The sequence below is a fragment of the Heptranchias perlo genome, chromosome 8 (assembly GCF_035084215.1).
Source record: "Heptranchias perlo isolate sHepPer1 chromosome 8, sHepPer1.hap1, whole genome shotgun sequence".
NCBI classification, from domain to species: Eukaryota; Metazoa; Chordata; class Chondrichthyes; order Hexanchiformes; family Hexanchidae; genus Heptranchias; species Heptranchias perlo.
Genome location: NC_090332.1, coordinates 41840504 through 41863545, shown reverse-complemented (window position 1 = coordinate 41863545; position 23042 = coordinate 41840504). Strand labels below are relative to the sequence as shown.

Here is a 23042-nt window from a genome sequence, read left to right as displayed (position 1 = left end):
AGTCTATCCCGCAAGGTTTTACTCAATAGGTTGGCAGCTGGGTGGGATTTATGACCTGCCCAATTAAAATCATATCAGGGTCCTAATGACATCATAATAAATGAATGCATTCCTGAGGTACCCACCTGCTTTGGTGGTGCCTCAGCCAGCTAAATGAACTCCGCAGTTAAAATGGTGCACAGCGTATTTCCAGTGGGAACAGGATGGTAAGTCAAAATCCTCGACTTCCAAAACCCCACCCGCCCTGTTCCTGCCAGACGGGTTGGGCAAAATTTGCCCCATTGTGTTCAAAGAGACAACTGCTACATAAACTACAGAATCAGGTGACTTCTATTATCCACTGAGAGCTCCTAATATAGGGGAATATTACAACTTATAATCACAAGATTAGCACCAATTATAAACTCAAATATGGAGTTATGATCATTTTTAAGAGTGATATACATTAAAATGAATTTAGCTCCTACTTATCCAATATACAAGATTAGTTCGTATAGACCAATGAAGTTCAAGAAAGGAGAGAAAAAACCCAAAGAAAATGAGAAATGAAAAAAAGACAGGGAAGGGAAGAGAGCGCGAGAGAGAGCAAAGGGAAAAGAGCGCAAGAGTGAATGTGAAATCGAGAGAGAAGGGGAAAGACACAGAGAGCGCGAGCGAGCTCAAAATGGTTATCTGATTGGAGCAGTGCATCATAGCACCAATGAGCAATGCCAAAAAGTGGTAGTTCAGCTGCGCCTCGCCGTCTCCATTATTATAAGTGTCGTGTAGAATCCAGGAACTTCCCCTCTGGGAAGGGTGGGGTGGAAAGTGGTAGTCTTTTGATAATGTGTTACTACCTTGAAACCAGTTTCTACTATTCAACCTCTATGTAGTGTAATGTAAATAAAAAGAATTTAAGGAACAGAAAGAACAAAGTGGCCAGATAATGATCTTACATTATGCATAGAAACATACTACATCTGCACATAATCATACGCACAAAATCAAAGTCCTGAAAGCACTGACCAGTATCAGATGGCTCTACAAGGAGTTACTGCGTATTAGAAAATTTGAAGGATATCTCTCCAAGCTTGTTCCCATGTGTTTGCAAGGAACAGCAAGCACTTGGAGTGGCTGGGAGCTGACCACATATGTTGGATGCAAGGGGACCTTCCCCCTCTCCCGGATCCTGACTTCCAGCCCCCGATCTCCCTTCTGCCGGAACCTCGATCCCTGGCTCCCGGGCCCAGTGTTCCCTGGCACCCTGATTCCCAGCCCACCAACTCTAGCAGCAGCCCTATTTTTCAATACTTTTCGTTGGCAGACTGTTGCGCCTTGCTGCTCCATTATAATGAAGCCCGATGCCCAATATATGGGGAGCCTCGGGCCTCACCATTCAGACGCAAGGAATGTACCATTCACCTCCTGTGCGTCAAAAATGGGCACGTCTGAATTTCCAGGCCCATATTTTCAGAAAGAAAGACAAAGAAACCATATGACCACAAACAAACATCTCTCTTGCAATAGCTTCTGCTCGATATCACTAATGCACATTTAAAACTCCAGGTTTGAAAACAGAAGAGTACCTTTCAAGACACTAAAATCACTAGCACAAAACAGGTGGAGATTATTTTTAAATAAATTTATACCAAACTTGTTTTTTGGTTGAAAGGCAGCACATACAAATATACAATCTATCAAATGGAGGGTGAGAACTTAAAAATGAAAATAGGATCTACTGCCAAGCTACTGTAATAGCCAATGAGAAGACACAAAACAATGTAAAGATTTGGATTTTAGATGCATTGCCCTATAATTTTGATGTATGCAAGAAGCCTGTACCAGGATTCGAAGTTTAATATAGATCATTTGTTATTCCAAAGAAACCTTCATGGTTAAAGCAGTATGAATTTTTCAAAGAAAACAAAACAGTTTCAGGAGTTATTAACTACCTTATGACAGAGACTAAGAATCTCGCAAATTCATCTACTACCTCATCTAGGTTACTTGTGGATGCAACTGCATCTTCTCTCGCTGATGCTCTCTTTTGTAAAGATTTCTGAACAGCCTGTAAAAAATTTGGTATGTTAAAACACAGTCATCCTCACTGCACTACAAAGCAACAGGTTCCTTAACATTTACACGTACTGCACACTTCTTCCAATTTTAGATAAGGAAATGGAAACCAACCATCTGATCTGGAGTAAACGCTACATTGAATAGAGTAAGGGACTTACACACACTGTCAACAGTACTCCAACTTATCTAACCTAATCCTAAACCTACCTTCAGTGTCCAGCTGCATCTCCCATAATATCAACTTTGACTCCTGTTTCAACCTGGTTTCTGCCTCCCCTCTGTAACTATCATCTTCAGGCCAAGCAAGTTAACAGGGGGAGAAGACTTTAGGAGGAGAAAGAAAAAAGGAAAATCTAGTTCAAATTAAGAGAATTCCCCTCGAAGAAGAGTCCCAAATGTATTTTTGAGCTAAAAGCTCCACTGTAGTTCATCCAAATGACCACCATTCAGCTCAGATCAGGTAATGATGGGTAGACACTTGCTCAATACCTTAGTTACAATTTTTTATTATGAAATAAAAGCTTGTGTCATAAGCCTCACTGTAGTAGTAATAAGTTTACTGAAGATTGGCAATTATTAAGATGTTATTTACAATCCCCACTATCAGTGCACTTAGATTTTGATTTTCACCTGTGAAATTTTACCTCAATAAATTCTAAAATCTCAAATTTTTTCACGCATTACATCAAATTACTTGTTTGATACTCATAAATTATTCAGAACATCAGTAATTTAATAGGTCTGTACTAAAGTGTTATACTTGTAATGATTATTCAACAAATTTGTAAAACACATCTATTTCTATCCCAATAATCTGCATGATCACAGTTACTTCTATCACATTATAATGCAAAGCAATACTAAAATAATTTAAGCTGGCATGTGGCTTTCATTTTTTTTTAAGTCAGCAACTATACATTGGTACAAAATTTTGCTCATAAGAATCCCTCATAGAAAGGGTAAAAAGAAATAGGGAAAAGGGTTATAAAGGAAATATCAAAATGCCATGAAAGAATGCAGATGTAGCTGTAATTATAAACTAAAAGAGCCCAATTTTCAAAACTTGTTTGTCCTAACACAAATTGTGGTTCAGTTCAATTTTTTGGCAAAGAATAATGTTAGTTGAATATTTTCATGCCCAGGCACTTTGCACTACTATAATGCACTTGGCATTTTTTGGCATGATGCAGTGCACAAACACAAAGATGTGAGTAATAGAGCTTGTTGAAAAATTAGCAGTAATACTTTTGTAAGATATTACTTCTTTTTCCTTTTGCTCAAGGACTCCCAAAATCACAAGGCTCCACTGAGTGCTCAGTCTCACGGTGGCCAAGCGAGAGTTGGGATTTTAGACAGGTACACCAGAGTCACTGCGCGCCACAATTCACAACAGGAAAAAAAAGAGGGACAAAAGGCAGCTTGGGATAGCAGTGGGATAAAGATGTTAACACAAGTTCACAATGGTACCAAATGGTACATTGCTCTGACAACAGCAATTAGCACGACTCTGCCAAACGCCTGATGGATGCACACTGAAGGACAGTGGCTTTCGAGTCAGGGCAAAGAAAAACAAGTCCCTGTTATAGTTCCTGCTAGTGCAGACAGTCAACTAACTGCAGTCTCCAATGCTGTACATAAAGGGGTCGCAAGTTGAGTGAGGTTCCTAGCACACAACTGGCCACGGGTGCAATTTTTGAAGTTACTATATCTAATCATAAGTATATCCCGAGACTCCCTTTTACCCCACCATACCTATCTAGGTGTTTCATTATCCTTTCTTTCAGGATGCCTTCTAATATTTTACTCACAAGATGGTAGGTTCACTGGCTGTAATTCTCTACCCTTTTTAAAAATTGGTGTTATGTTAGCTAATTTCCAATCCTCGGGCACTACTCCTGTTTCTAATGATTCCTATAATGATAGATGCTGAGAGATTGTTTCCCCTGGCCAGAGAGTCTAGAACTAGGGGGCATGGTCGCTGGCTAAGGGGTCAGCCATTCAAGACAGAGATGAAGAGGAATTGCTTCACGCAGAGGGTTGTGAATCTTTGGCATTCTCTACCCCAGACGGCTGTGGATGCTGAGTCATTGAATATATTCAAGGCTGAGATGGATAGATTTTTGGACTCTAGGGGAATCAAGGAATATGGGGATTGGGCGGCAAAGTGGAGTTGAGGTTGAAGATCAGCCATGATCTGATTGAATGGTGGAGCAGGCTTGAGGGGCCAAATGGCCTACTCCTGCTCATATTTCTTATGTTCTTAAAGAAGTGGCTTGTGAAATTTGATAATTTCCTTGCCAATATCTCAAGTTCCCTGGTATAAAGTCCATTCGGGCCTGGGTGCCAGTCTTCCTTTAAGTTGCTCATCCTTCATGTGACGACCTTATTTGAAATTTCCATTTCTTTTAATACATTTTTCATTATCCCAACATACACAGAAATCCAACTTCAGTGCTGGGGAGACTGCCCATAGTCTCCTCCTTGAACATAGAAAAGAATAATTCATTTTGTGCATTTATAATCATTTGATATTATGTCACGCTACCCTGACGGGATGAAATGCCTACTCCTGTTCTTATGTTCCTTTGGGATCTTTCAATGGCCCCATGATTTTCTTTTTTACATGCTTGCTGCACTTCCGTTTAAGGAAATACTTGACATTTCTTTCAAAATTCTCTACTATCCAAACCTAATTTTATGTTTTGTCTCTCCTGACTAGTTTTTTAATCTCCTTTATCTTTTTATTTGTGTCTTGGTCTACCGTGCTATCTATAGCTTCATATTTTAGGATTTTTTTTTGCCCTAATGCCCGCATTACTTCGATTGTTACCCATACTGATCTTTTCTCTCTGTTACCCTTATTCTCTAGTGGTATATATCTAGGGGGTTAAATTTGTTAACCCCCGAAAACGGGCATGAGCATTGCGATTAACCCACCCCCGGTCAACCCGTTGCAGGTAGCACGAGACATTCGTGCTACTGGATAATGCACCTCGTGCATGCGAAGAAATCAGGCCTTGACACGACAATTCCACGACATTCGCACTTTCCACCAGCAGGGGGAGCCTGAATCTCAAAGGCAGGCTGTATCTCCGACAGGCAGCCTACACCTCTTATTTGCAAAAAATAAGATAGGAGTCCGCACGGAGCCTGAACAGAGATCAGACATCGCACACGTAAAACACAGATGCAGGTCCTGTCCCCATGTTTACAAACTGCGGAGTTATGTTAAAACAATGAATAAAGGTGGCGCACTACTAAATTCCACATCCTCCAATCTGCACACTACACCTCACTAATCTGCCGGTCCGAATTGGTACCAGGCCTGCGAGATAGTGTGCACCAAGGTTTCCTGCTGATGCACTAGAGGCCTTGGTGAAAGCGGTGGACAGAAGGAGGGACATCACATATCGGCGGCGGGGGGGGGAGCGGGGGGGTCCAAGGGGCCCATTGGACATATGCTCAAGAGGCAGTGGGAGGCAGTAGGTGACGCAGTCAATGCCAGGCACATAGCACCATGAACATGGATGCAATGCAGGAAGAAGTTCAATGCTTTGACACGAGTGGTCAAGGTGAGTGAGGCCAACTGTTAAGTGGCATTTCCTACCACTGCCCTAAGCCTAACCCTAATGCATCCACTACTCCATGCACTACACCCCCATCACCTACCAACAAACTCTTTCAATCAGATGTTTCCTCTCACCCTCACACATTACCACTGTTGCAAACCGGAAACCCACAACTCACAGGCCACATGCTGGCAGCTATTCAACCATGACAGGCACATCACCCAGACACACTTCTCGCTTTTTTGCAGAGACGGTGGCGCATAACTGGAGGCATCAAGTGGCAGTGGCATTTAGCCCCTCGAGCCTGTTCCACCATACAATGAGATCATGGTTGATCTGTGACCTAACTCCATATACCCGCCTTAGCCCCAAATCCCTTAATACCCTTGGTTCACAGAAATCTCTCACGGGAGGAGGAAAGGCAATAATACAAGGCACCCTTTTAATTATCACATCTTAAATTAGTTCTGACTGGGCAACTGTAATTGAACAGTTTTTTCCAAACTTGGAAGGCCATTGGATTTTTAAGTAGTGAACTTTAGATATTGCAATTCAGTTTTGCTAAGCAAAAATGTTAACTTAGTTCAGTGATTGCATTCTTGCCTCAAAGTCAAAAAGGTTGTGGGTTCAAGCCCCACTCCACATGAGCACATAATCTAGGCTGACACTTCATGTTTAGAAATAGTTTTCTTCCAAGCTTTTCCCTTCCAATTATATTCTCCAGTTTCACCTCTCTGCTCCTCAAAACCTACCTTCCAAAAGCTGAATATTTCTATAGGTTCCTTCCTCTCAGATCTTTAATCAATATAAACAGGAATTCCATCTTATCCACACTTGGATAAGATAATCAAATATTCTTTCACATAAAAGGCTACTCCCCCTTCCAGTTTGTCTTTCCTATCTCTACAAAGAAATTTATGTCCCTGTACATATATTCAGTCCATGTCATTCACATTATTATTCAACTAGGTCTACTTGTGATGCCTATGATAGCAAAAACTCCTTCTCCAGCAAGAACCACCAGGTCTTCCATTTTATTCCCAAGATATTCCAGCAAAACTCTAGCCACAGATGACTCTGTCAACCAATCCCCAAATGTGGGTCAACTTTTCCCTTTACATAACCGAAGCCCTTAACCAGCTACCATTTACTGTTGTGAAAGAGCAGTAGGTGACCAGCATTCCCGTCACATGCATCCCACTCACTGTGACCATGTAAAAGTAAGGAATCAACCTATCTATGTCAGCAGTCACCACATAACTAACCATCTTATACCTTACAAGCTCATACGTTCTCCTGGTTTGCATCGCAGGATTTATAAGACTCCAGCATTGATTTACCTTGTGTCTTATCTTGACAGATTAAAAAGACCTGACCTCACTGAGTTCAGATTACGACTTCTGCTTGGCTGCCCCCTCTGGCGTCACCCAGGATGGATTTGGCATCTGGCTCGACGAACAGTTCGCTCGTGGGACAATGTGAGGCACCTCATCTACCCATTTAACGGCTTACTTGCATTCGCAAGTCCATAAAATGATCACATGTGCCTAACTGCTTGAGAGTTTTACACTCCAGATTATGTAACCAGATTCTTAAATCGTCTGGAACTATTTTCACAAACCTCTCTCTTAACATTAAATGGCAAAGATCTGTTACATCTTCCCTTTCCAGACACATATGTTTCAGCAAGATAACTATTTCTCTACAGGTATGGTCTGGATTCATTCTTAGTTTCTTAAATTTCTGCCTGTACACTTGAGGCATTAAATCATTATTGCTGAGGATAATACGTTTTACAATATCTTAATCGTGGCAATTGTATGGACTAACACAAAAAATACCACAAGCGCTTTTCTGCTTAGTGATATAATGAGTTGGCTTGCTGATTCATTTTTGGCCCATTGACTGGCTTACAACTGAATACCCAGATAAAATTATCATCCCCCCTCTTCAAAATTTAGACAAAGGTTTGATTTAATAAAATTATGGGCCCAGAGATTTATGCTTTTTCTCCCTCTTGTTTGCTATGAATTTGTGTCATTATATATCTTCCTGCAGTTTGCGTTCCTCTTGTTTTTGCTGTTTTTCCTTTCCGCATTGCTCTTCTCCCTGTCTACATTGTTCCAGCTTCAATTGAAACTCCTCTTTTTCTTCAGCTATCAGCAATCCTAATTCAAGTTTGACTTCTTTTGATTTGAATATTTTTTAAAAATTGGTTCTACTTTTAAATTTTAAATTTTTTGAAATCGCCTCAGTGTAACTCAGTATCTCTCTGCTGCCACCAATTGTTACAAATTCAGGTCTGCTGTAGATACTTGCTCAGGTTCAGTGGCACCAGTGGCTTCCATAAGTGTCCTGGATGTTTTATTTTTTATGGGAGTGGACTCCTGCCGCCCAATATCTACTTGTATGATAGCATAACTCAGGGACATACAGTGTAACAGTTACTATCAGACTCCTTTTAATTCAACCACTACAACTTATCTTTATGTAATAATACAAAATAAAGAACATATCATATTTCCCCACATCACCTAAACAAGACAGTTTCTGACTATTCTCTTCTACACTCCAACCGTTTCAGTCTTTTGCTGACCCACTGCCTTGCAGCATTCAATATTCAAAAACCTCTCCTTCGCTGCAGATATCTGCGTATTTTATCTCTGTGTTCACAGACAAAGGGAAGACCTGCCAAAGCTACTGCCAAGTATCTAGGACTAGTGACTCCCCAAAATAATGGATGTGAAGTGTCCATTGATTATTGAAGCAATCTAAGTGAATTTGCTTACAGTCTATGAGAAACAACATCAAAGCTAGCTCATTAGCATTATGATGACCTATCATCTGATTCCTTTTTTAAAACGTGCATGAATACACACTTTAAAACACAACATCTAAAGTCATTTTTTTTTGGTAATAAATCTTTACTGTGAAAAATGGTCAAATGATCCCAAAATGTGATAGCACCCATCCATTCCCTCCCACCCAAATGAAATTAAAAAAAATAAAAAACAGAAAACCAGAACAAAACAAACATCAAAATAGAAAAAAGGGAAAAAAAAATCAGAAGACAAAACAGAAAAGCACAGGCAAAATGGGACAGACATGGAGAAAGGGCAACAAGATGATAGACATAAGAAACACGGAGAGGCACCAGCAGTGGACCGAGCAGCGGCAGCGGGCCCATAAAGAGCAGGGTAGGAGGCACCAGGCCCATAAAGGGCGGGGGAGGAAGCCTCGAGACCAGAGGAAGCAGGCCCATAAACAGCGGGGGGAGGAGGCCTCGAGACTAGAGGAACCAGGCCCATAAACAGGGGGGAGGAGGCCTCGAGACCAGAGGCAGCAGGCCCATAAAGAGCAGGCCGAGTATGCCGTGAAATCAAAGACAACAAAAAAAAAATCAAGGAGCGACTTCACAGGACAGCGGATAGGTGATTGGTTGGTGAGTATTACAGGTTTTTTTTGCTCTCTCTAAGCTGGGAAACTATGACTTGCTGTTACTTTATTAAATTAATAACTTAAACTAGATAAACAAATTAGTTAATAAAACTAAAAAAAAACGATTGAATAAAAACTTTAACCAGCCAAATATATAAAACAAGGTTAGATTGGGATGGCAGGGCAGGTGGTGTGTCGTCACTGCAGCATGTGGAAGTTTGTGGGGACCAGTGAGATCCCGAGCAACCACATCTGCAGTAAGTGTTTGCAACTCGAGGAACTTCAGCTCAGAGTTGTTGAGCTGGAGTCCGAGGTGCAGACACTGCGATGTATCAGGGAGGGGTAGAGTTATCTGGACACTTTGATCCAGGAGGCAGTCACACCCACTTAGGTTAGGTAGTGGTTTAGGTGTGGTCTGAGGTCAGGGACAGGAGGATGTGACTACGAGTCAGGCAGGTACAGGGACCCAGGATGTAGTGAAGAAGAAGCCTCTGCCCTTGACCTTGTCTAACAGGTACAAGGTACTTGCTACCTGTATGGATGAGAACAAGGACTGCAGGGAAGATGGGCAAACTGACTGCAGCACCATGATACAGGGGGCCATTCAAGTGGGGGGTGCAAAATGGAATGCGGTAGTGGTAGGGGACAATATAGTCAGCGGGATAGATACTGTTCTCTGCAGCCGTGAGTGGGAGTCCCGAAGGCTGTATTGCCAGGTGTCAGGGTTAAGGACATCTTGTGGCTGGAAAAGAACTTCTAGCAGGAGGGGGAGGATCCAGTTGTCGTGGTCTACATAGGAACCAACGACATTAAGTAGAAGAATGAGGGAGTTTGAGGAGCTAGGGTCTAAATTAATAAGCAGAACCTCAAAGGTATTAATCTCTGAATTACTAGCTGAGCCACGCGCAAATTGGTATAGGGTCAAGAAGATCAGAGTGTTAAATGCGCGGCTCAAAGAGTGGTGTGGGAGACAGGGGTTTCAATTTATGGACACTGGCACCGGTACTGGGGAAAGAGGGAACTGTTCCGTTGGGATGGGCTCTACTTAAACCGGGCTGGGACCAGTATCCTGGCGAATCGAATAACTAGGGCTGTAGAAAGGGCTTTAAACTAATACGGGTGGGGGGTCAGGTGAGGGGAAATTTGGAAATTTAAAAAGAGAAAAGTCAAGGCAACAGAGCAGTGTAGCGATATGGGTAAAGATAAGCAGAGTACGACAGGAAGGGACAGAGTGAGATCAAAGCAGGGAAAAATGGTAAAAAAAGTTAAAACTAAAGGCGCTTTATCTGAATGTATGAAGCATTCGTAACGAGATAGATGAATTAATAGCACAAATAGACATAAATGAGTTTGATCTAATAGCCATTTCAGAGAAGTGGTTGCAAGGTGACCAAGGTTGGGAACTAAATATTCTAGGGTACTTGACGTTTCAAAAAGACAGGCAGAATGGAAAAAGGCGGGGGGGGGGGGGTAGCTGTGATAATAAAGGATGACACAAGGACAGTAGTGAGAAAGGATCTTGGCTCGGAAGATCAGGAGGTAGAATCAGTATGGGTGGAGATAAGAAATAACAAAAGGGCAGAAAACACTGGTGGGAGTAATTTATAGGCCCCCTAACAGTAGCTATACCATTGAACAGAGTATTAATCATTAAATAATAGGAGTTTGTAACAAAGGTGATGCAATAATCATGGGGGACTTTAATCTTCATATAGACTAGACAAATCAAATTGGCAAAGGTAGTCTAGAGGACGAGTTCATGGAATTGGCTTCGAGACAGTTTCCTAGAATACGTCATGGAACCAACCAGGGAACAGACTATTTTAGATCTTGTATTGTGTAATGAGACAGGGTTAATTACTAATCTCATAGTAAAGGATCCTCTGGGGAAAGAGTGATCATAATATGGTGAATTTCACACTGAGTTTGAGAGTGACATACATAAGTCCGAAACTAGAGTCTTAAACATAAATAATGCCAATTATATAGGTATGAGGGGCGAGTTGGCTAAGGTAGATTGGGAAATTAGATTAAAAGGTATGACGGCAGATAAGCAATGGCAAACATTTAAAGAAATATTTCAAAATTCTCAATGGAATGAATAATCATTGTGAAGTAAAAACTCCACAAGAAAAGTGATCCATCTGTGGCCAACTAAAGAAGTTAGGATAGTCTTAGATTAAAAGAAGCTTATTATGTTGTGAAGTAGAGTCATAAGCCTGAGGATTGAGATAGTTTTAGAAATCAGCAAAGGATGACCAAAAAATTGCTAAGGGAGAAAATAGAATGAGAGTAAACTGGCAAGAAATATAAAAAACAGATTGTAAGAGCTTCTACAAATATGTAAAAAGGAAGAGAGTAGCGAAAGTAACCATGGGTTCCTTAGAGGCTGAGACAGGAGAAATTATAATGGGGAATAAAGAAATGGCAGAGACGTTAAGCAAATGTTTTGAATCTGATTTCACAGTAGAAGACACAAAAAGCATACCAGAAATAGTGGGGAACCAAGGGGCTAATAAGAGTGAGGAACTTAAAGTAATTAATATCAGTAGAGAAAAAGTACTAGAGAAACTAATGGGACTAAAAGCTGACAAATCCCCTGGATTTGATGGCCTACATCCTAGGGTTCTAAAAGAGGTGGCTGCAAAGGTAGTGGATGCATTGGTTGTGATCTTCCAAAATTCCCTAGATTCTAGAACGGTCCCAGTGGATTGGAAGGTAGCAAATGTAACCCCGCTGTTCAAGAAAGGAGAGAGAGAGAAAACAGGAAATGACAGGCCAGTTAGCCTGACATCAATAGTCGGAAAAATACTGGAATGCATTAAGGAAGTGGTAACAGGGCACTTAGGAAATCATAATATGATTAGGCAGAGTCAACATGGTTTTATGAAAGGGAAATAGTGTTCGACAAATCTATTATTAGAGTTTTTTGAGGATGTAAGTAGCAGGGTAGATAAATGGGAACCAGTGGATATAGTATATTTGGATTTTCAAAAGGCATTCAATAAGGTGCCACATAAAAGGTTGTTACTCAAGATAAGTACTCATGGGGTTGGAGGTAACATATTAACAGGGATAGAGGATTGGTTAACGGACAGAAACCAGAGAGTAGGGATAAACAGGCTGTAACTAGTGGGGTGCCGCAAGGATTAGTGCTTGGGCCTCAGCTAATTACAATCTATATTCATGACTTAGATGAAGGGACCGAGTGTAACGTATCCAAGTTTACTGACGATACAAAGCTAGGTGGGAAAGTAAGCTGTGAGGAGGACACAGAGTCTGTAAAGGGATATAGACAGGTTAAGTGAGTGGGCAAGAAGGTGGCAGATGGACTATAATGTGGGGAAATGAGTTTCCTTAGGTAGGAAGAATAGGAAAACAGAATTTTTTTTATAATGGTGAGAAACTATTAAATGTTGGTGTTCAGAGAGATTTGGGTGTCCTCGTACAAGGAACACAAAGTTAGCATGCAGGTACAGCAAGCAATTAGGCATGTTTGCCTTTATTGCAAGAGTAAGGAAGTCTTGCTGCAATTGTACAGCGTTTTGTTGAGACCACACCTGGACTACTGTGTACAGTTTTGGTCTCCTTACCTAAGGAAGGATATACTTGCCTTAGAGGCGGTGCAACGAAGATTCACTAGATTGATTCCTGGGATTAGAGGGTTGACCTATGAGGAGAGATTGAGCCTATATTCTCTGGAGTTTAGAAGAATGAGAGGTGATCTCATTGAAACAAATAAAATTCTGAGGGGGCTTGACCGGCTAAATGCTGAGAGGTTGTTTCCCTTGGCTGGAGGGTCTAGAACTAGAGGGCATAGTCTCAGGATAAGGGGTCAGCCATTTAAGACTGAGAACAGGAGGAATTTCTTCACTCAGAGGGTTGTGAATCTTTGGAATTCTCTACCCCAGGGGGCTGTGAATGCTCAGTCATTGAGTATATTCAAGGCTGAGATTGATAGATTTTTGGACTCTAGGGGAATCAAGAGATATGGGAATCAGGTGGGAAAGTGGAGTTGAGGTTGAAGATCAGCCATGATCTTATTGAATGGCAGAGCAGGCTCAAGGGACTGTATGGCCTACTCCTGTTCCTATTTCTTATCTTCTTATTTGTGCTAACTTATGTACAATGCCTTGGAAGTTCTCCCAAGTGTTAAATGTTTTTGTTGTTCTTTGCCAAATTGATTGGGACAATTATCTATTGCCAGCAGAGCCCAAAAATAAGAACATAAGAAATTGGAGCAGGAGTAGGCCAATCGGCCCCTCGAGCCTGCTCCGCCATTCAATAAGATCATGGCTGATCTGATCCCAACCACAAATCTAAAGAACACAAGAAGTCGGAGCAGGACCCGGCCACATAGCCCCTGGGCCCTCTCCGCCACCCACAGGGCATTGACCGATCCGAACTCAGCTTCATGTCCAATTTCCTGCCCGCTCCCCATAACCCCTAATTCCCTTTACTTCTAGGAAACTGTCCTGGGGCAGCAAATTCCACAGACCCACTACCCTCTGAGTGAAGAAGTTTCTCCTCATCTCAGTTTTGAAAGAGTGGCCCCTTATTCTAAGATTATGCCCCCTAGTTCTAGTTTCACCCATCTTTGGGAACATCCTTACTGCATCCACCCGATCAAGACCCTTCACAATCTTATATGTTTCAATAAGATCGCCTCTCATTCTTCTGAACTCCAATGAGTAGAGTCCCAATCTACTCAACCTCTCCTCATATGTCCGCCCCCTCATCCCCGGGATTAACCGAGTGAACCTTCTTTGTACTGCCTCGAGAGCAAGTATGTCTTTTCTTAAGTATGGAGACCAAAACTGTATGCAGTATTCCAGGTGCGGTCTCACCAATACCTTATATAACTGCAGCAATACCTCCTTGTTTTTATATTCTATCCCCCTAGCAATAAAAGCCAACATTCCGTTGGCTTTCTTGATCACCTGCTGCACCTGCATACCAACTTTTTGATTTTCTTGCACTAGGACCCCCAGATCCCTTTGTACTGCAGTACTTTCCAGTCTCTCGCCATTAAGAAAATAACTTGCTCTCTGATTTTTCCTGCCAAAGTGCATAACCTCACATTTTCCAATATTATATTGCATCTGCCAAATCTCCGCCCACTCACCCAGCCTGTCTATATCCCCTTGCAGGTTTTTTATGTCCTCCTCACTCTCTACTTTCCCTCCCATCTTTGTATCATCTGCAAATTTTGATATGTTGCACTCGGTCCCCTCCTCCAAATCGTTAATATAGATTGTAAAGAGTTGGGGACCCAGCACCGACCCCTGTGGAACACCACTGGTTACTGGTTGCCAGTCCGAAAATGAACCATTTATCCCAACTCTCTGCTTCCTGTTCGATAACCAATCCTCCACCCATGCCAGAATATTACCCCCAATCCCGTGATTTTTTATCTTAAGTAATAATCTTTTATGTGGCACCTTGTCGAATGCCTTCTGGAAGTCTAAATACACTATGTCCACTGGTTCCCCTTTATCCACCCTATACGTTATATCCTCGAAGAACTCAAGCAAATTTGTCAGACATGACTTCCCCTTCATAAAGCCATGCTGACTTTGTCCTATTAAATTATGCTTATCTAAATGTTCCGTTACTGTCTCCTTAATAATAGACTCCAAAATTTTACCCACCACAGATGTTAAGCTAACTGGCCTATAATTTCCAGCCTTCTGCCTACTACCCTTTTTAAATAACGGTGTTACATTAGCAGTTTTCCAATCTGCCGGGACCTCTCCTGAGTCCAGGGAATTTTGGAAAACTATCACCAAAGCATCCACAATCCCTACTGCCACTTCCCTCAAGACCCTAGGATGGAAGCCATCAGGTCCAGGGGATTTATCCGCCTTGAGTCCCATTATTTTACTGAGTACCATCTCCTGAGTGATTTTAATCGTATTTAGCTCCTCCCCCCCGAGAGTCCCCTGTTTGTCCAGTGTTGGGATATTCTTAGTGTCCTCTACTGTAAAGACTGAAACAAAATATTTGTTCAGCATTTTTGCCATCTCCATGTTTCCCACCATTAATTTCCCGGTCTCATCCTCTAAGGGACCTATGTTTGCCTTAGCCACCCTTTTTCTTTTTATATAACTATAGAAACTCTTGCTATCTGTTTTTATATTTTTTGCTAATTTCTTTTCATAATCTAACTTCCCTTTCTTAATCAATCCTTTAGTTACTTTTTGCTGTCTTTTGAAGAATTCCCAATCTTCTATCCTCCCACTAAGTTTGGCTACCTTATATGTCCTTGTTTTTATTCGGATACTATCCTTGATTTCTTTACTTAGCCACGGATGGTTGTCATTTCTTTTACACCCTTTTTTCCTCAGTGGAATATATTTATTTTGAAAGTTGTAAAATAACTCACTAAATGAACACCACTGCTCATGTACCGTCTTACCCTTTAATCTATTTTCCCAGTCCACTTTAATCAATTCCGCTCTCATACCATCATAGTCTCCTTTATTCAAGCTCAGTACGCTTGTTTGAGAATCAACCTTCTCACCCTCTAATTGGATATGGAATTCAACCATGTTGTGGTCGCTCGTTCCAATGGGATCCTTAACTAGGACATTATTAATTAATCCTGACTCATTACACAGGACCAGGTCCAAGGTTGCCTGCCCCCTTGTAGGATCAGTTACATACTGCTCAAGAAATCCATCCCTGATGCACTCAATGAACTCGTCCTCAAGGCTGCTTTGCCCAATTTGATTTGTCCAGTTAATATGATAATTAAAATCCCCCATAATTATGGCTGTTCCCTTATTACATGCCCCGACTATCTCCTGATTAATACTTCTTCCAGCAGAGTTGCAACTATTAGGAGGCCTATATACTACGCCCACTAATGTTTTTTTCCCTTATTATTCCTTATCTCCACCCAAACTGTTTCATTATCTTGATGCTTTGTCCCAATATCATTTCTCTGTATTACAGTGATTCCTTCCTTTATTAACATAGCCACCCCACCTCCCCTTCCTTCCTGCCTGTCCTTCCTGATTGTTAAATACCCTGGCATATTTAATTCCCAGTCGTTGTCACCCTGCAGCCATGTTTCTGTAATGGCCACAAGATCATACTCATACGTAGTTATTTGTGCCGTTAACTCGTCCATTTTATTACGAATGCTACGTGCATTCAGATAAAGAACTTTCAAATCTGTTTTGTGACGCTTAGTTCCTGCTTTTTCCTTTTTTAACACTTAACCTATTACTCCATACCTTCTGTCCCTTCCTGTTACGCTTTCCCCTCTCTCCCTGCTCAGGTTCCCAACCCCCTGCCACTTTAGTTTAAACCCTCCCCAACAGCACTAGCAAACACTCCTCCTAGGACAGCAGTCCCGGCCCTGCCCAGGTGCAGACCATCCGGTTTGTACTGGTCCCACCTCCCCCAGAACCGTTTCCAGTGTTCCAGGAATTTGAATCCCTCCCCCTTGCACCATTCCTCTAGCCACGTATTCATTTGAAATATCCTCCTATTTCTACTCTGACTAGCACGTGGCACTGGCAGCAATCCTGAGATTACTACCTTTGAGGTCCTATTTTTTAATTTACCTCCTAACTCCCTATATTCTGCTTTTAGGACCTCATCCCCTTTTTTACCTATATCGTTGGTGCCTATGTGCACCACGACAGCTGGCTGTTCGCCCTCCCCCTCCAAAATGTTCTGTAGCCGCTCCGAGACATCCTTGATCCTTGCACCAGGGAGGCAACACACCATCCTGGAGTCTCGGTTGCGGCCGCAGAAACGCCTGTCTATTCCCCTTACAATTGAGTCCCCTATCACTATAGCTCTGCCACTCTTTTTCCTCCCAGCCTGTGCAGCAGAGCTACCCGTGGTGCCAGGAAGTTGGCTGCTGCTGCCTTCCCCTGATAAGTCATCCCCCCCAACAGCATCCAAAGTGGCATATCTGTTTGAGAGGGGGATGGCCACAGGGGACCCCTGCACTACCTGCCTGCATCTCTTACTCTTCCTGGTGGTCACCCATTCACTTCCTGCCTGTATACCCTTTACCTGCGGTGTGACCAACTCGCTAAACGTGCTATCCACGAGTTTCTCTGCATCGCGAATGCTCCACAGTGAGTCCACCCGCAGCTCCAGCTCCGAGATACGATCGGTCAGTAGCTGCAGGTGGACACACTTCCCGCACACATGGTCGGCAGGGACACTGGTAGTGTCCATGACTTCCCACATCTTGCAGGAGGAGCATATCACGGGTGCGAGGTCTGCTGCCATGACTTGCCTTAGCTTAGTTACCCCTTTTAAATTACGTTGAAATTAGAAAATGTTAACTATACTAGGGACCTAGGTTCACTAAAAAAAAACACTATCTGCTATAAAACCTGCAGATCTTCCCTTTCTTATTACTTTACTTACAGTAAAATGGTAGAAATACTCACCTGAACCTACTCACCAATCAGCTGCCTCCCCTGTGCCGCGTCACTTTCTGACTGGTGACGTCACCCTGAACTCTGCCGCTGGTCTCAGAGTCTCGCTCTCAGAGTAAGCTCTGGTCTCGCTCTCTCCCGCCGCTCACCGACTGAACTCTCGCTCTCTCCGCGCTGTTTATATCCCCGCTCTGGTCTCGCTCTCTCCCGCCGCTCACCGACTGGACTCTCGCTCTCTCCGCGCTGTTTATATCTCCGCTCTGGTCTCGCTCTCTCCCGCCGCTTTCCTCTGGCTATACACAATTCTTGACACATGATAACTCTCAAGTTTAGATTAAGGAGCTGCTCTGTAATAGTCAAGGGCTCAGAATATTGCAAGAGCATACTATAGTTATGTATAATTTTACACAAATAACTGTTCTTTTGTTAGTTACAACGTGGATACATAATAGTTCCAGCACAAAAGGAAACAACAGTCTGAAACACCCCCATCATTAAAAATGAAGAAATTAGACTCTGTATGCATCATCAGTCTACACGTTTCCTATCAGGCCTGCTTACAGAAGGGACCCCTAGGGCTCTCTAATGGCACTGTGCTTAAGTGTCCATTACTGATCAGGATCATCCCAGGTTCAATCAATGGTCTGTGCAGTGCTAGGCGATCTTATCCAAGGTGGCAGTGGAGGCATTACAATTGATCTGAGAAACCTGGACTAAAGGAGGAAAAAAATCAGTTGGGGTTCCTGCTCCTGATTCCTATCGGTAAGACCGTAAATGGGGATAGAATCAGAGTTGGCTGTGATCACTCCTATGTTCAAATATCTTGTAGATGCTTTTACATGAATGGCCACTTGGGGAAGGTACAGGAGCATTGCTGTCAACTATAGAACAGTACTGTAGCATGACCCATTGTCTTCAGAAGAGAGAGGAAGGAAAACTGTAAAAGTTAAGGAAATTCAATTTTGGTACAAGTTCAAAATTGTAGTCAGTTATTGCATCTTGCATTGCAAGGTGGCAACGCTAGCCAAAGTTTGACCTTTGTATAAAGTATGAAATATTACAAAAAATGTCAATGGGAGTACGTTATCCCATTCAATATTACAACAGAACTTTTAAATGTTGCATTTAGATTTATAGAATGGCATTTTACTGCAAATGCATGAGTACCATCTTAAAAACATTTATTACCCGTTGTAAATTCTCCTTTCCTTGTTGGTGTTGTCTGGATAGTCGTGCTTCCTCCTGCTGTGCATTCTCCATAATTGCTTTCTCTAAGTCACTTTGTATTACTGCTTCAGCTTTAGCTCCAGTCTCTGTAGCATATCTTTTTGCCATCTCCTGTTCATACTCATCTTTTGATTGTCTGAGGAAGGGATAAAAATGCACAGCTTGTCTAAAAACAAGTACGGATTACTTAGGTAGCAGTAGTCTCATGAATCAAATTAGGTTTTTTTTCAACATAACACGGAAATCTTGAGTTTGAAATTTCAAGAGATTGTCATCCTGTGCCACATGGCATCTCCTCCCTGCATTCTTCAGATAATGCAACAATCTTCAGTTTTTGACAGAAGGCAACATAAGTAGTAAGATTAAGTGAAGATAACAGATTAAAATTATGTTTTAAAACAGATTTTTAAAGATTCTCATCATTAGGGCTAGGTTTTTTAAAAATCTTTTTCTAGAATACCTGATGTATTGAAATAATGCAATATGTCTGCATCATTAAGATAATATACTGGTAGAGTATCTAATTCCTAAAAAAGTTAAATCCATCTTTTTTTAATTCCATGAATTTTGTTTTGAGAGTAGTGATTACATCAAGGGTAACTAACCCTACCATAATCAGGGAGATTAATTAATTTACACTTGTTATTTATTTACTACATTGCTACAAATAATTCCTCACACTGCTGGCTTCACTAAATCCAAACTAGTGCTCCCAACACCCCACTACCCCCAAGATGTCATCACTCCTCAGGTTTTAAATAGAAATAGACAAAAATCAACAAGTATGAATAAAATAAAAAAGTAAAAAAAATGTTTTAAGAGAATTCATGTTTAACAGTGCAGACAATCCAGTGGCAGTCAACAGGTGTTTTAAATGTGGAATGGGCCTTTGTTTTGAAGAGTTCCCAAGAAATGGCCGATTTGATAGCAATGTGTCTGGCCAAATCACTTCCCCTCCCCCCTCATAATGCAGAGCAGCACAATATTTTTGGTGCCGCTCTGCATTAAGAAAAGACTTGCATTTATATAGCACTTTTCATGACCTCAGGACATCCCAAAGCACTTCACAGCCAATGAAGTACTTTAAGGTTAGTCACTGTTGTAAGGTAGGAAATTATGAAAGTGATAACTGCCATTACCAAGATGGTGAAATTCTCAATTTCACTGCTTCACCCAATTAGTTTTTTGGGTCTGTGACAAATTTTCTGGTTGTCCCTCCTCCCCTTGAATCTGGCCCTTGGCAGCAAACTGTACTTAAAAAAAGACACCAGCACGATATCTCCAATTTTAAAAATATTATTAGTTCTCCATTACAAGTGTATACTTAAGATTAAAGGAAATCTCTCTGCTCCAAAAAATGTTTATTACAGAGCAAGAGACAATGGGCATATGCTAATTTGTTGAAAGATTATGGAAGAGCACAATGTCATGAGTGCACATTTCCTAACAAAAAAATAGGGACAGTTCATGGCATAATAGGTGTTATAATCTAAATTTTAGATCCCAAGATCCTTTTAGATAATAAAACTGCAGATTTGAGATAGAGAAGATATTTTATCACAGATGTGAAGTACAACAGATGTAATCCCTTTGCCAGGTGAAAAATCTGTGTAGCAAGTTTTATTTCCCCCAGGCTTTCTAAATCACTCAGCATACAATGATTCCTAAACCAGCATTACAGAATATGCAGCCACTTTAGGCTCTCTCAAGATCTCTCCTATAAATTCAAATGTTCCCATTTATTTTTAATTGTTCCCAGTAGCTGATTGTAAGTGTGAATCTTTACACTTATGATTCCAGCTTTTAATGTTCACACATTTTAATAAAATTGGCATCAGCCATGAAATTGCTCTACTGTACCACTGAAAGCCTAAAGTTTCTATTTATGTACAATGTAAAAAATCATTTGAAAAAGTAATTCTCAATTACATTTGCTGATAACACTTATGCTTAAGCTAATTATAGCATTTTCTCATCAATGAGTTACTCAATGCAATGTATATAACAATGTGACTGTATGCCCTAACAATTTAATCTAAGCATCTCCTTTTGAATAGAACTAACTTGATAATGGATTATTGTGACTAATTATTCAGATACATAAAACTGAAGCCACCCAATCAAATGCCTAGCATTGCTAAATCCTGCTGACAGGTTACACTGTACATAATTGTTTTACTATTTCAGATATCTAACCACAATTTTGGTCACCAAAACAACTATCCATGCTTTTGTCACCTTTAGACTTTACTAATCCATTTCTCTCCTGGTCAGCCTCCCATAAACTCGAACTCATCCAAAACTCTACTGCCTATAACCTAACTTGCACCAAGTCCCGTTCACCCATCACCCTAGTGCTCGCTGACCTACTTGGCTTCTGATCCGCCAACGCCTCGATTTTAAAATTCTCATTCTGATTTTCAAATCCATCCATAGCCTCATCCCTCCCTATCTCTGTAAACTCCTCCAACACTACAACCCTCTGAGATCTCTGCACGCTCCCAATTCTGGCCTCTTGCACATACCTGATTTTAATTGCTTTACCATTGGCAGCCGTGCCTTCAACTGCCTAGGCCCTAAACTCTGGAATTCCTTCCCTAAACCTCTCCGCCTCTCTCCTCCTTAAAACCTACCTCTTTGATCAAGCTTTTGATCACCTGTCCTAATATCTCATGTGGCTTGGTGTCAAATTTTGTTTGATAACGCTCCTTGGGACTTTTACTACGTTAAAGGCGTGATATAAATGCAAGTAGTTGTTGTACAAATTCTCATCCAGTTGCCATGTGTGCCACAATTTAAAAAAAACAATTTGGTTATTAAAACCTCATTTTCCAGGCTAAATTAGAAATTTGTTGTATCCTCAAAATAAAAAGTTCTTTTTAAATCAAAAGGACATTAGTTGTACTTTTAAAAAAAAAATGAAACCTATATTACACAGTACATTGCTGAAAATCAAACTTTTAGCCAGTAACTCAAACTTAACCAAGTTATTAACTTTTCAGAGCCTCGAATCTTAAGCTTTGTATCATTTTAAAAAAGTAATGTATTCCATTAACTGTTCACGTTCAGAAATGAACATTGTAATAACAGGATTTACTTCACTTGCATATAGCAGCTACAAGTAAACTTTTCATAATATGTCAACCAGGACCTACCCGCATACCTTAATCCTAACCTCAGAAAGGTACCTCCTATTGCACGTACCAATGTGAATCTTTCCACTTCCCACAGAAGTCATCCTTATGGCCTGGGTGAGATATCTAATTAATAATCAACAGCAGGCAATTTTATACTACGGCCCATTAGAAATGGAGTCGAATCGACTCAAACTCATTTGATGCAGTATCCTTACAACCAGTGGAGAGAGGATACTTTTAATCAGTCTGGCTGGATAAAACCCAGCAGTGAAAGAACAATGTGCTGACACATTATCCTTCAGCTATTATATATTGGAAAGTCTGATAACCACATTGTTTTATGTGGATGCTTTACCTTACCTATTTCGGTAATTTAAAAAAAATGATGAGTAGTATACTATGAGCAGGAATACAATCTACACATTTACTCACTTCAGCACATCTCTCAATATCCTAAGTTCCTGTTGCTCCAGTTCACTGATCTTGTCCTCTCCATCTGTCAAACATTCAGGTAGAACACCTGCCAAGAAAAGAAACAAAAGTCTTTTTATAGTCAATTTGTAAACATCCAACACTGCCTTATTATAAGCCAATCTGCCACTTGTATTTCAAGCCTTTTAGCAAAAAGTTTAATACGCTAATTGCAACAATTCTACAATAGTCTATCCATAATGGAAAATTAATTATTGTAGTAATTTAATCACATCAAAATGTTTTAAACACAAATGGAAACAGGAACAGCCTAGTTATTATTTTATCTTAAGAAAATCCATTGCCAGAAGAGGTAATTTGGCAGATCCATTCAAAGCCCACGTATGATTATTGCATCATCGATTTCCCTTTCACATCACTTGTTGATTCCCTACTTTAGGGAGCAATACATTCCTTCCTCTACCTTCCCCTACCCTCTTTGTGAAAGAAAAAGAAATCAAGTAGCATTGTTAATATCTTCACGTCTGATGAAGTGTTATATGAATGCAAGTTGTTTCTTCTATAACCCTTCTCACAACCGCAGGACATCCCAAAGCACTTCACAGCTGGTGAATTCCTTTCAAAGTTTGGTCACTGTTGTAATGTGGGAAAATGCAGCAGCCAATTTAAAATCAGCAAGGTCCCAAAATTGTCAAGGAGGTAAATGACCAGATAATTTCTTTTTAGTGTTGTTGGTTGAGAGATAAATGTTGGCCAGAACACGGAGCACTCCG

General features: G+C 41.0%; 1 protein-coding gene across 1 annotated transcript in view; it reads right to left on the bottom strand.

Annotated features, from left to right (window-relative positions):
• cfap36 (cilia and flagella associated protein 36) overlaps nt 1-23042 on the bottom strand; it is a 110670-nt gene that overhangs the window by 37180 nt on the left and 50448 nt on the right. The window contains 3 exon segments of the mRNA XM_067989028.1: nt 1973-2047; nt 18662-18836; nt 22270-22357. Of these exon segments, the coding sequence (XP_067845129.1) occupies nt 1973-2047; nt 18662-18836; nt 22270-22357 (338 nt within the window).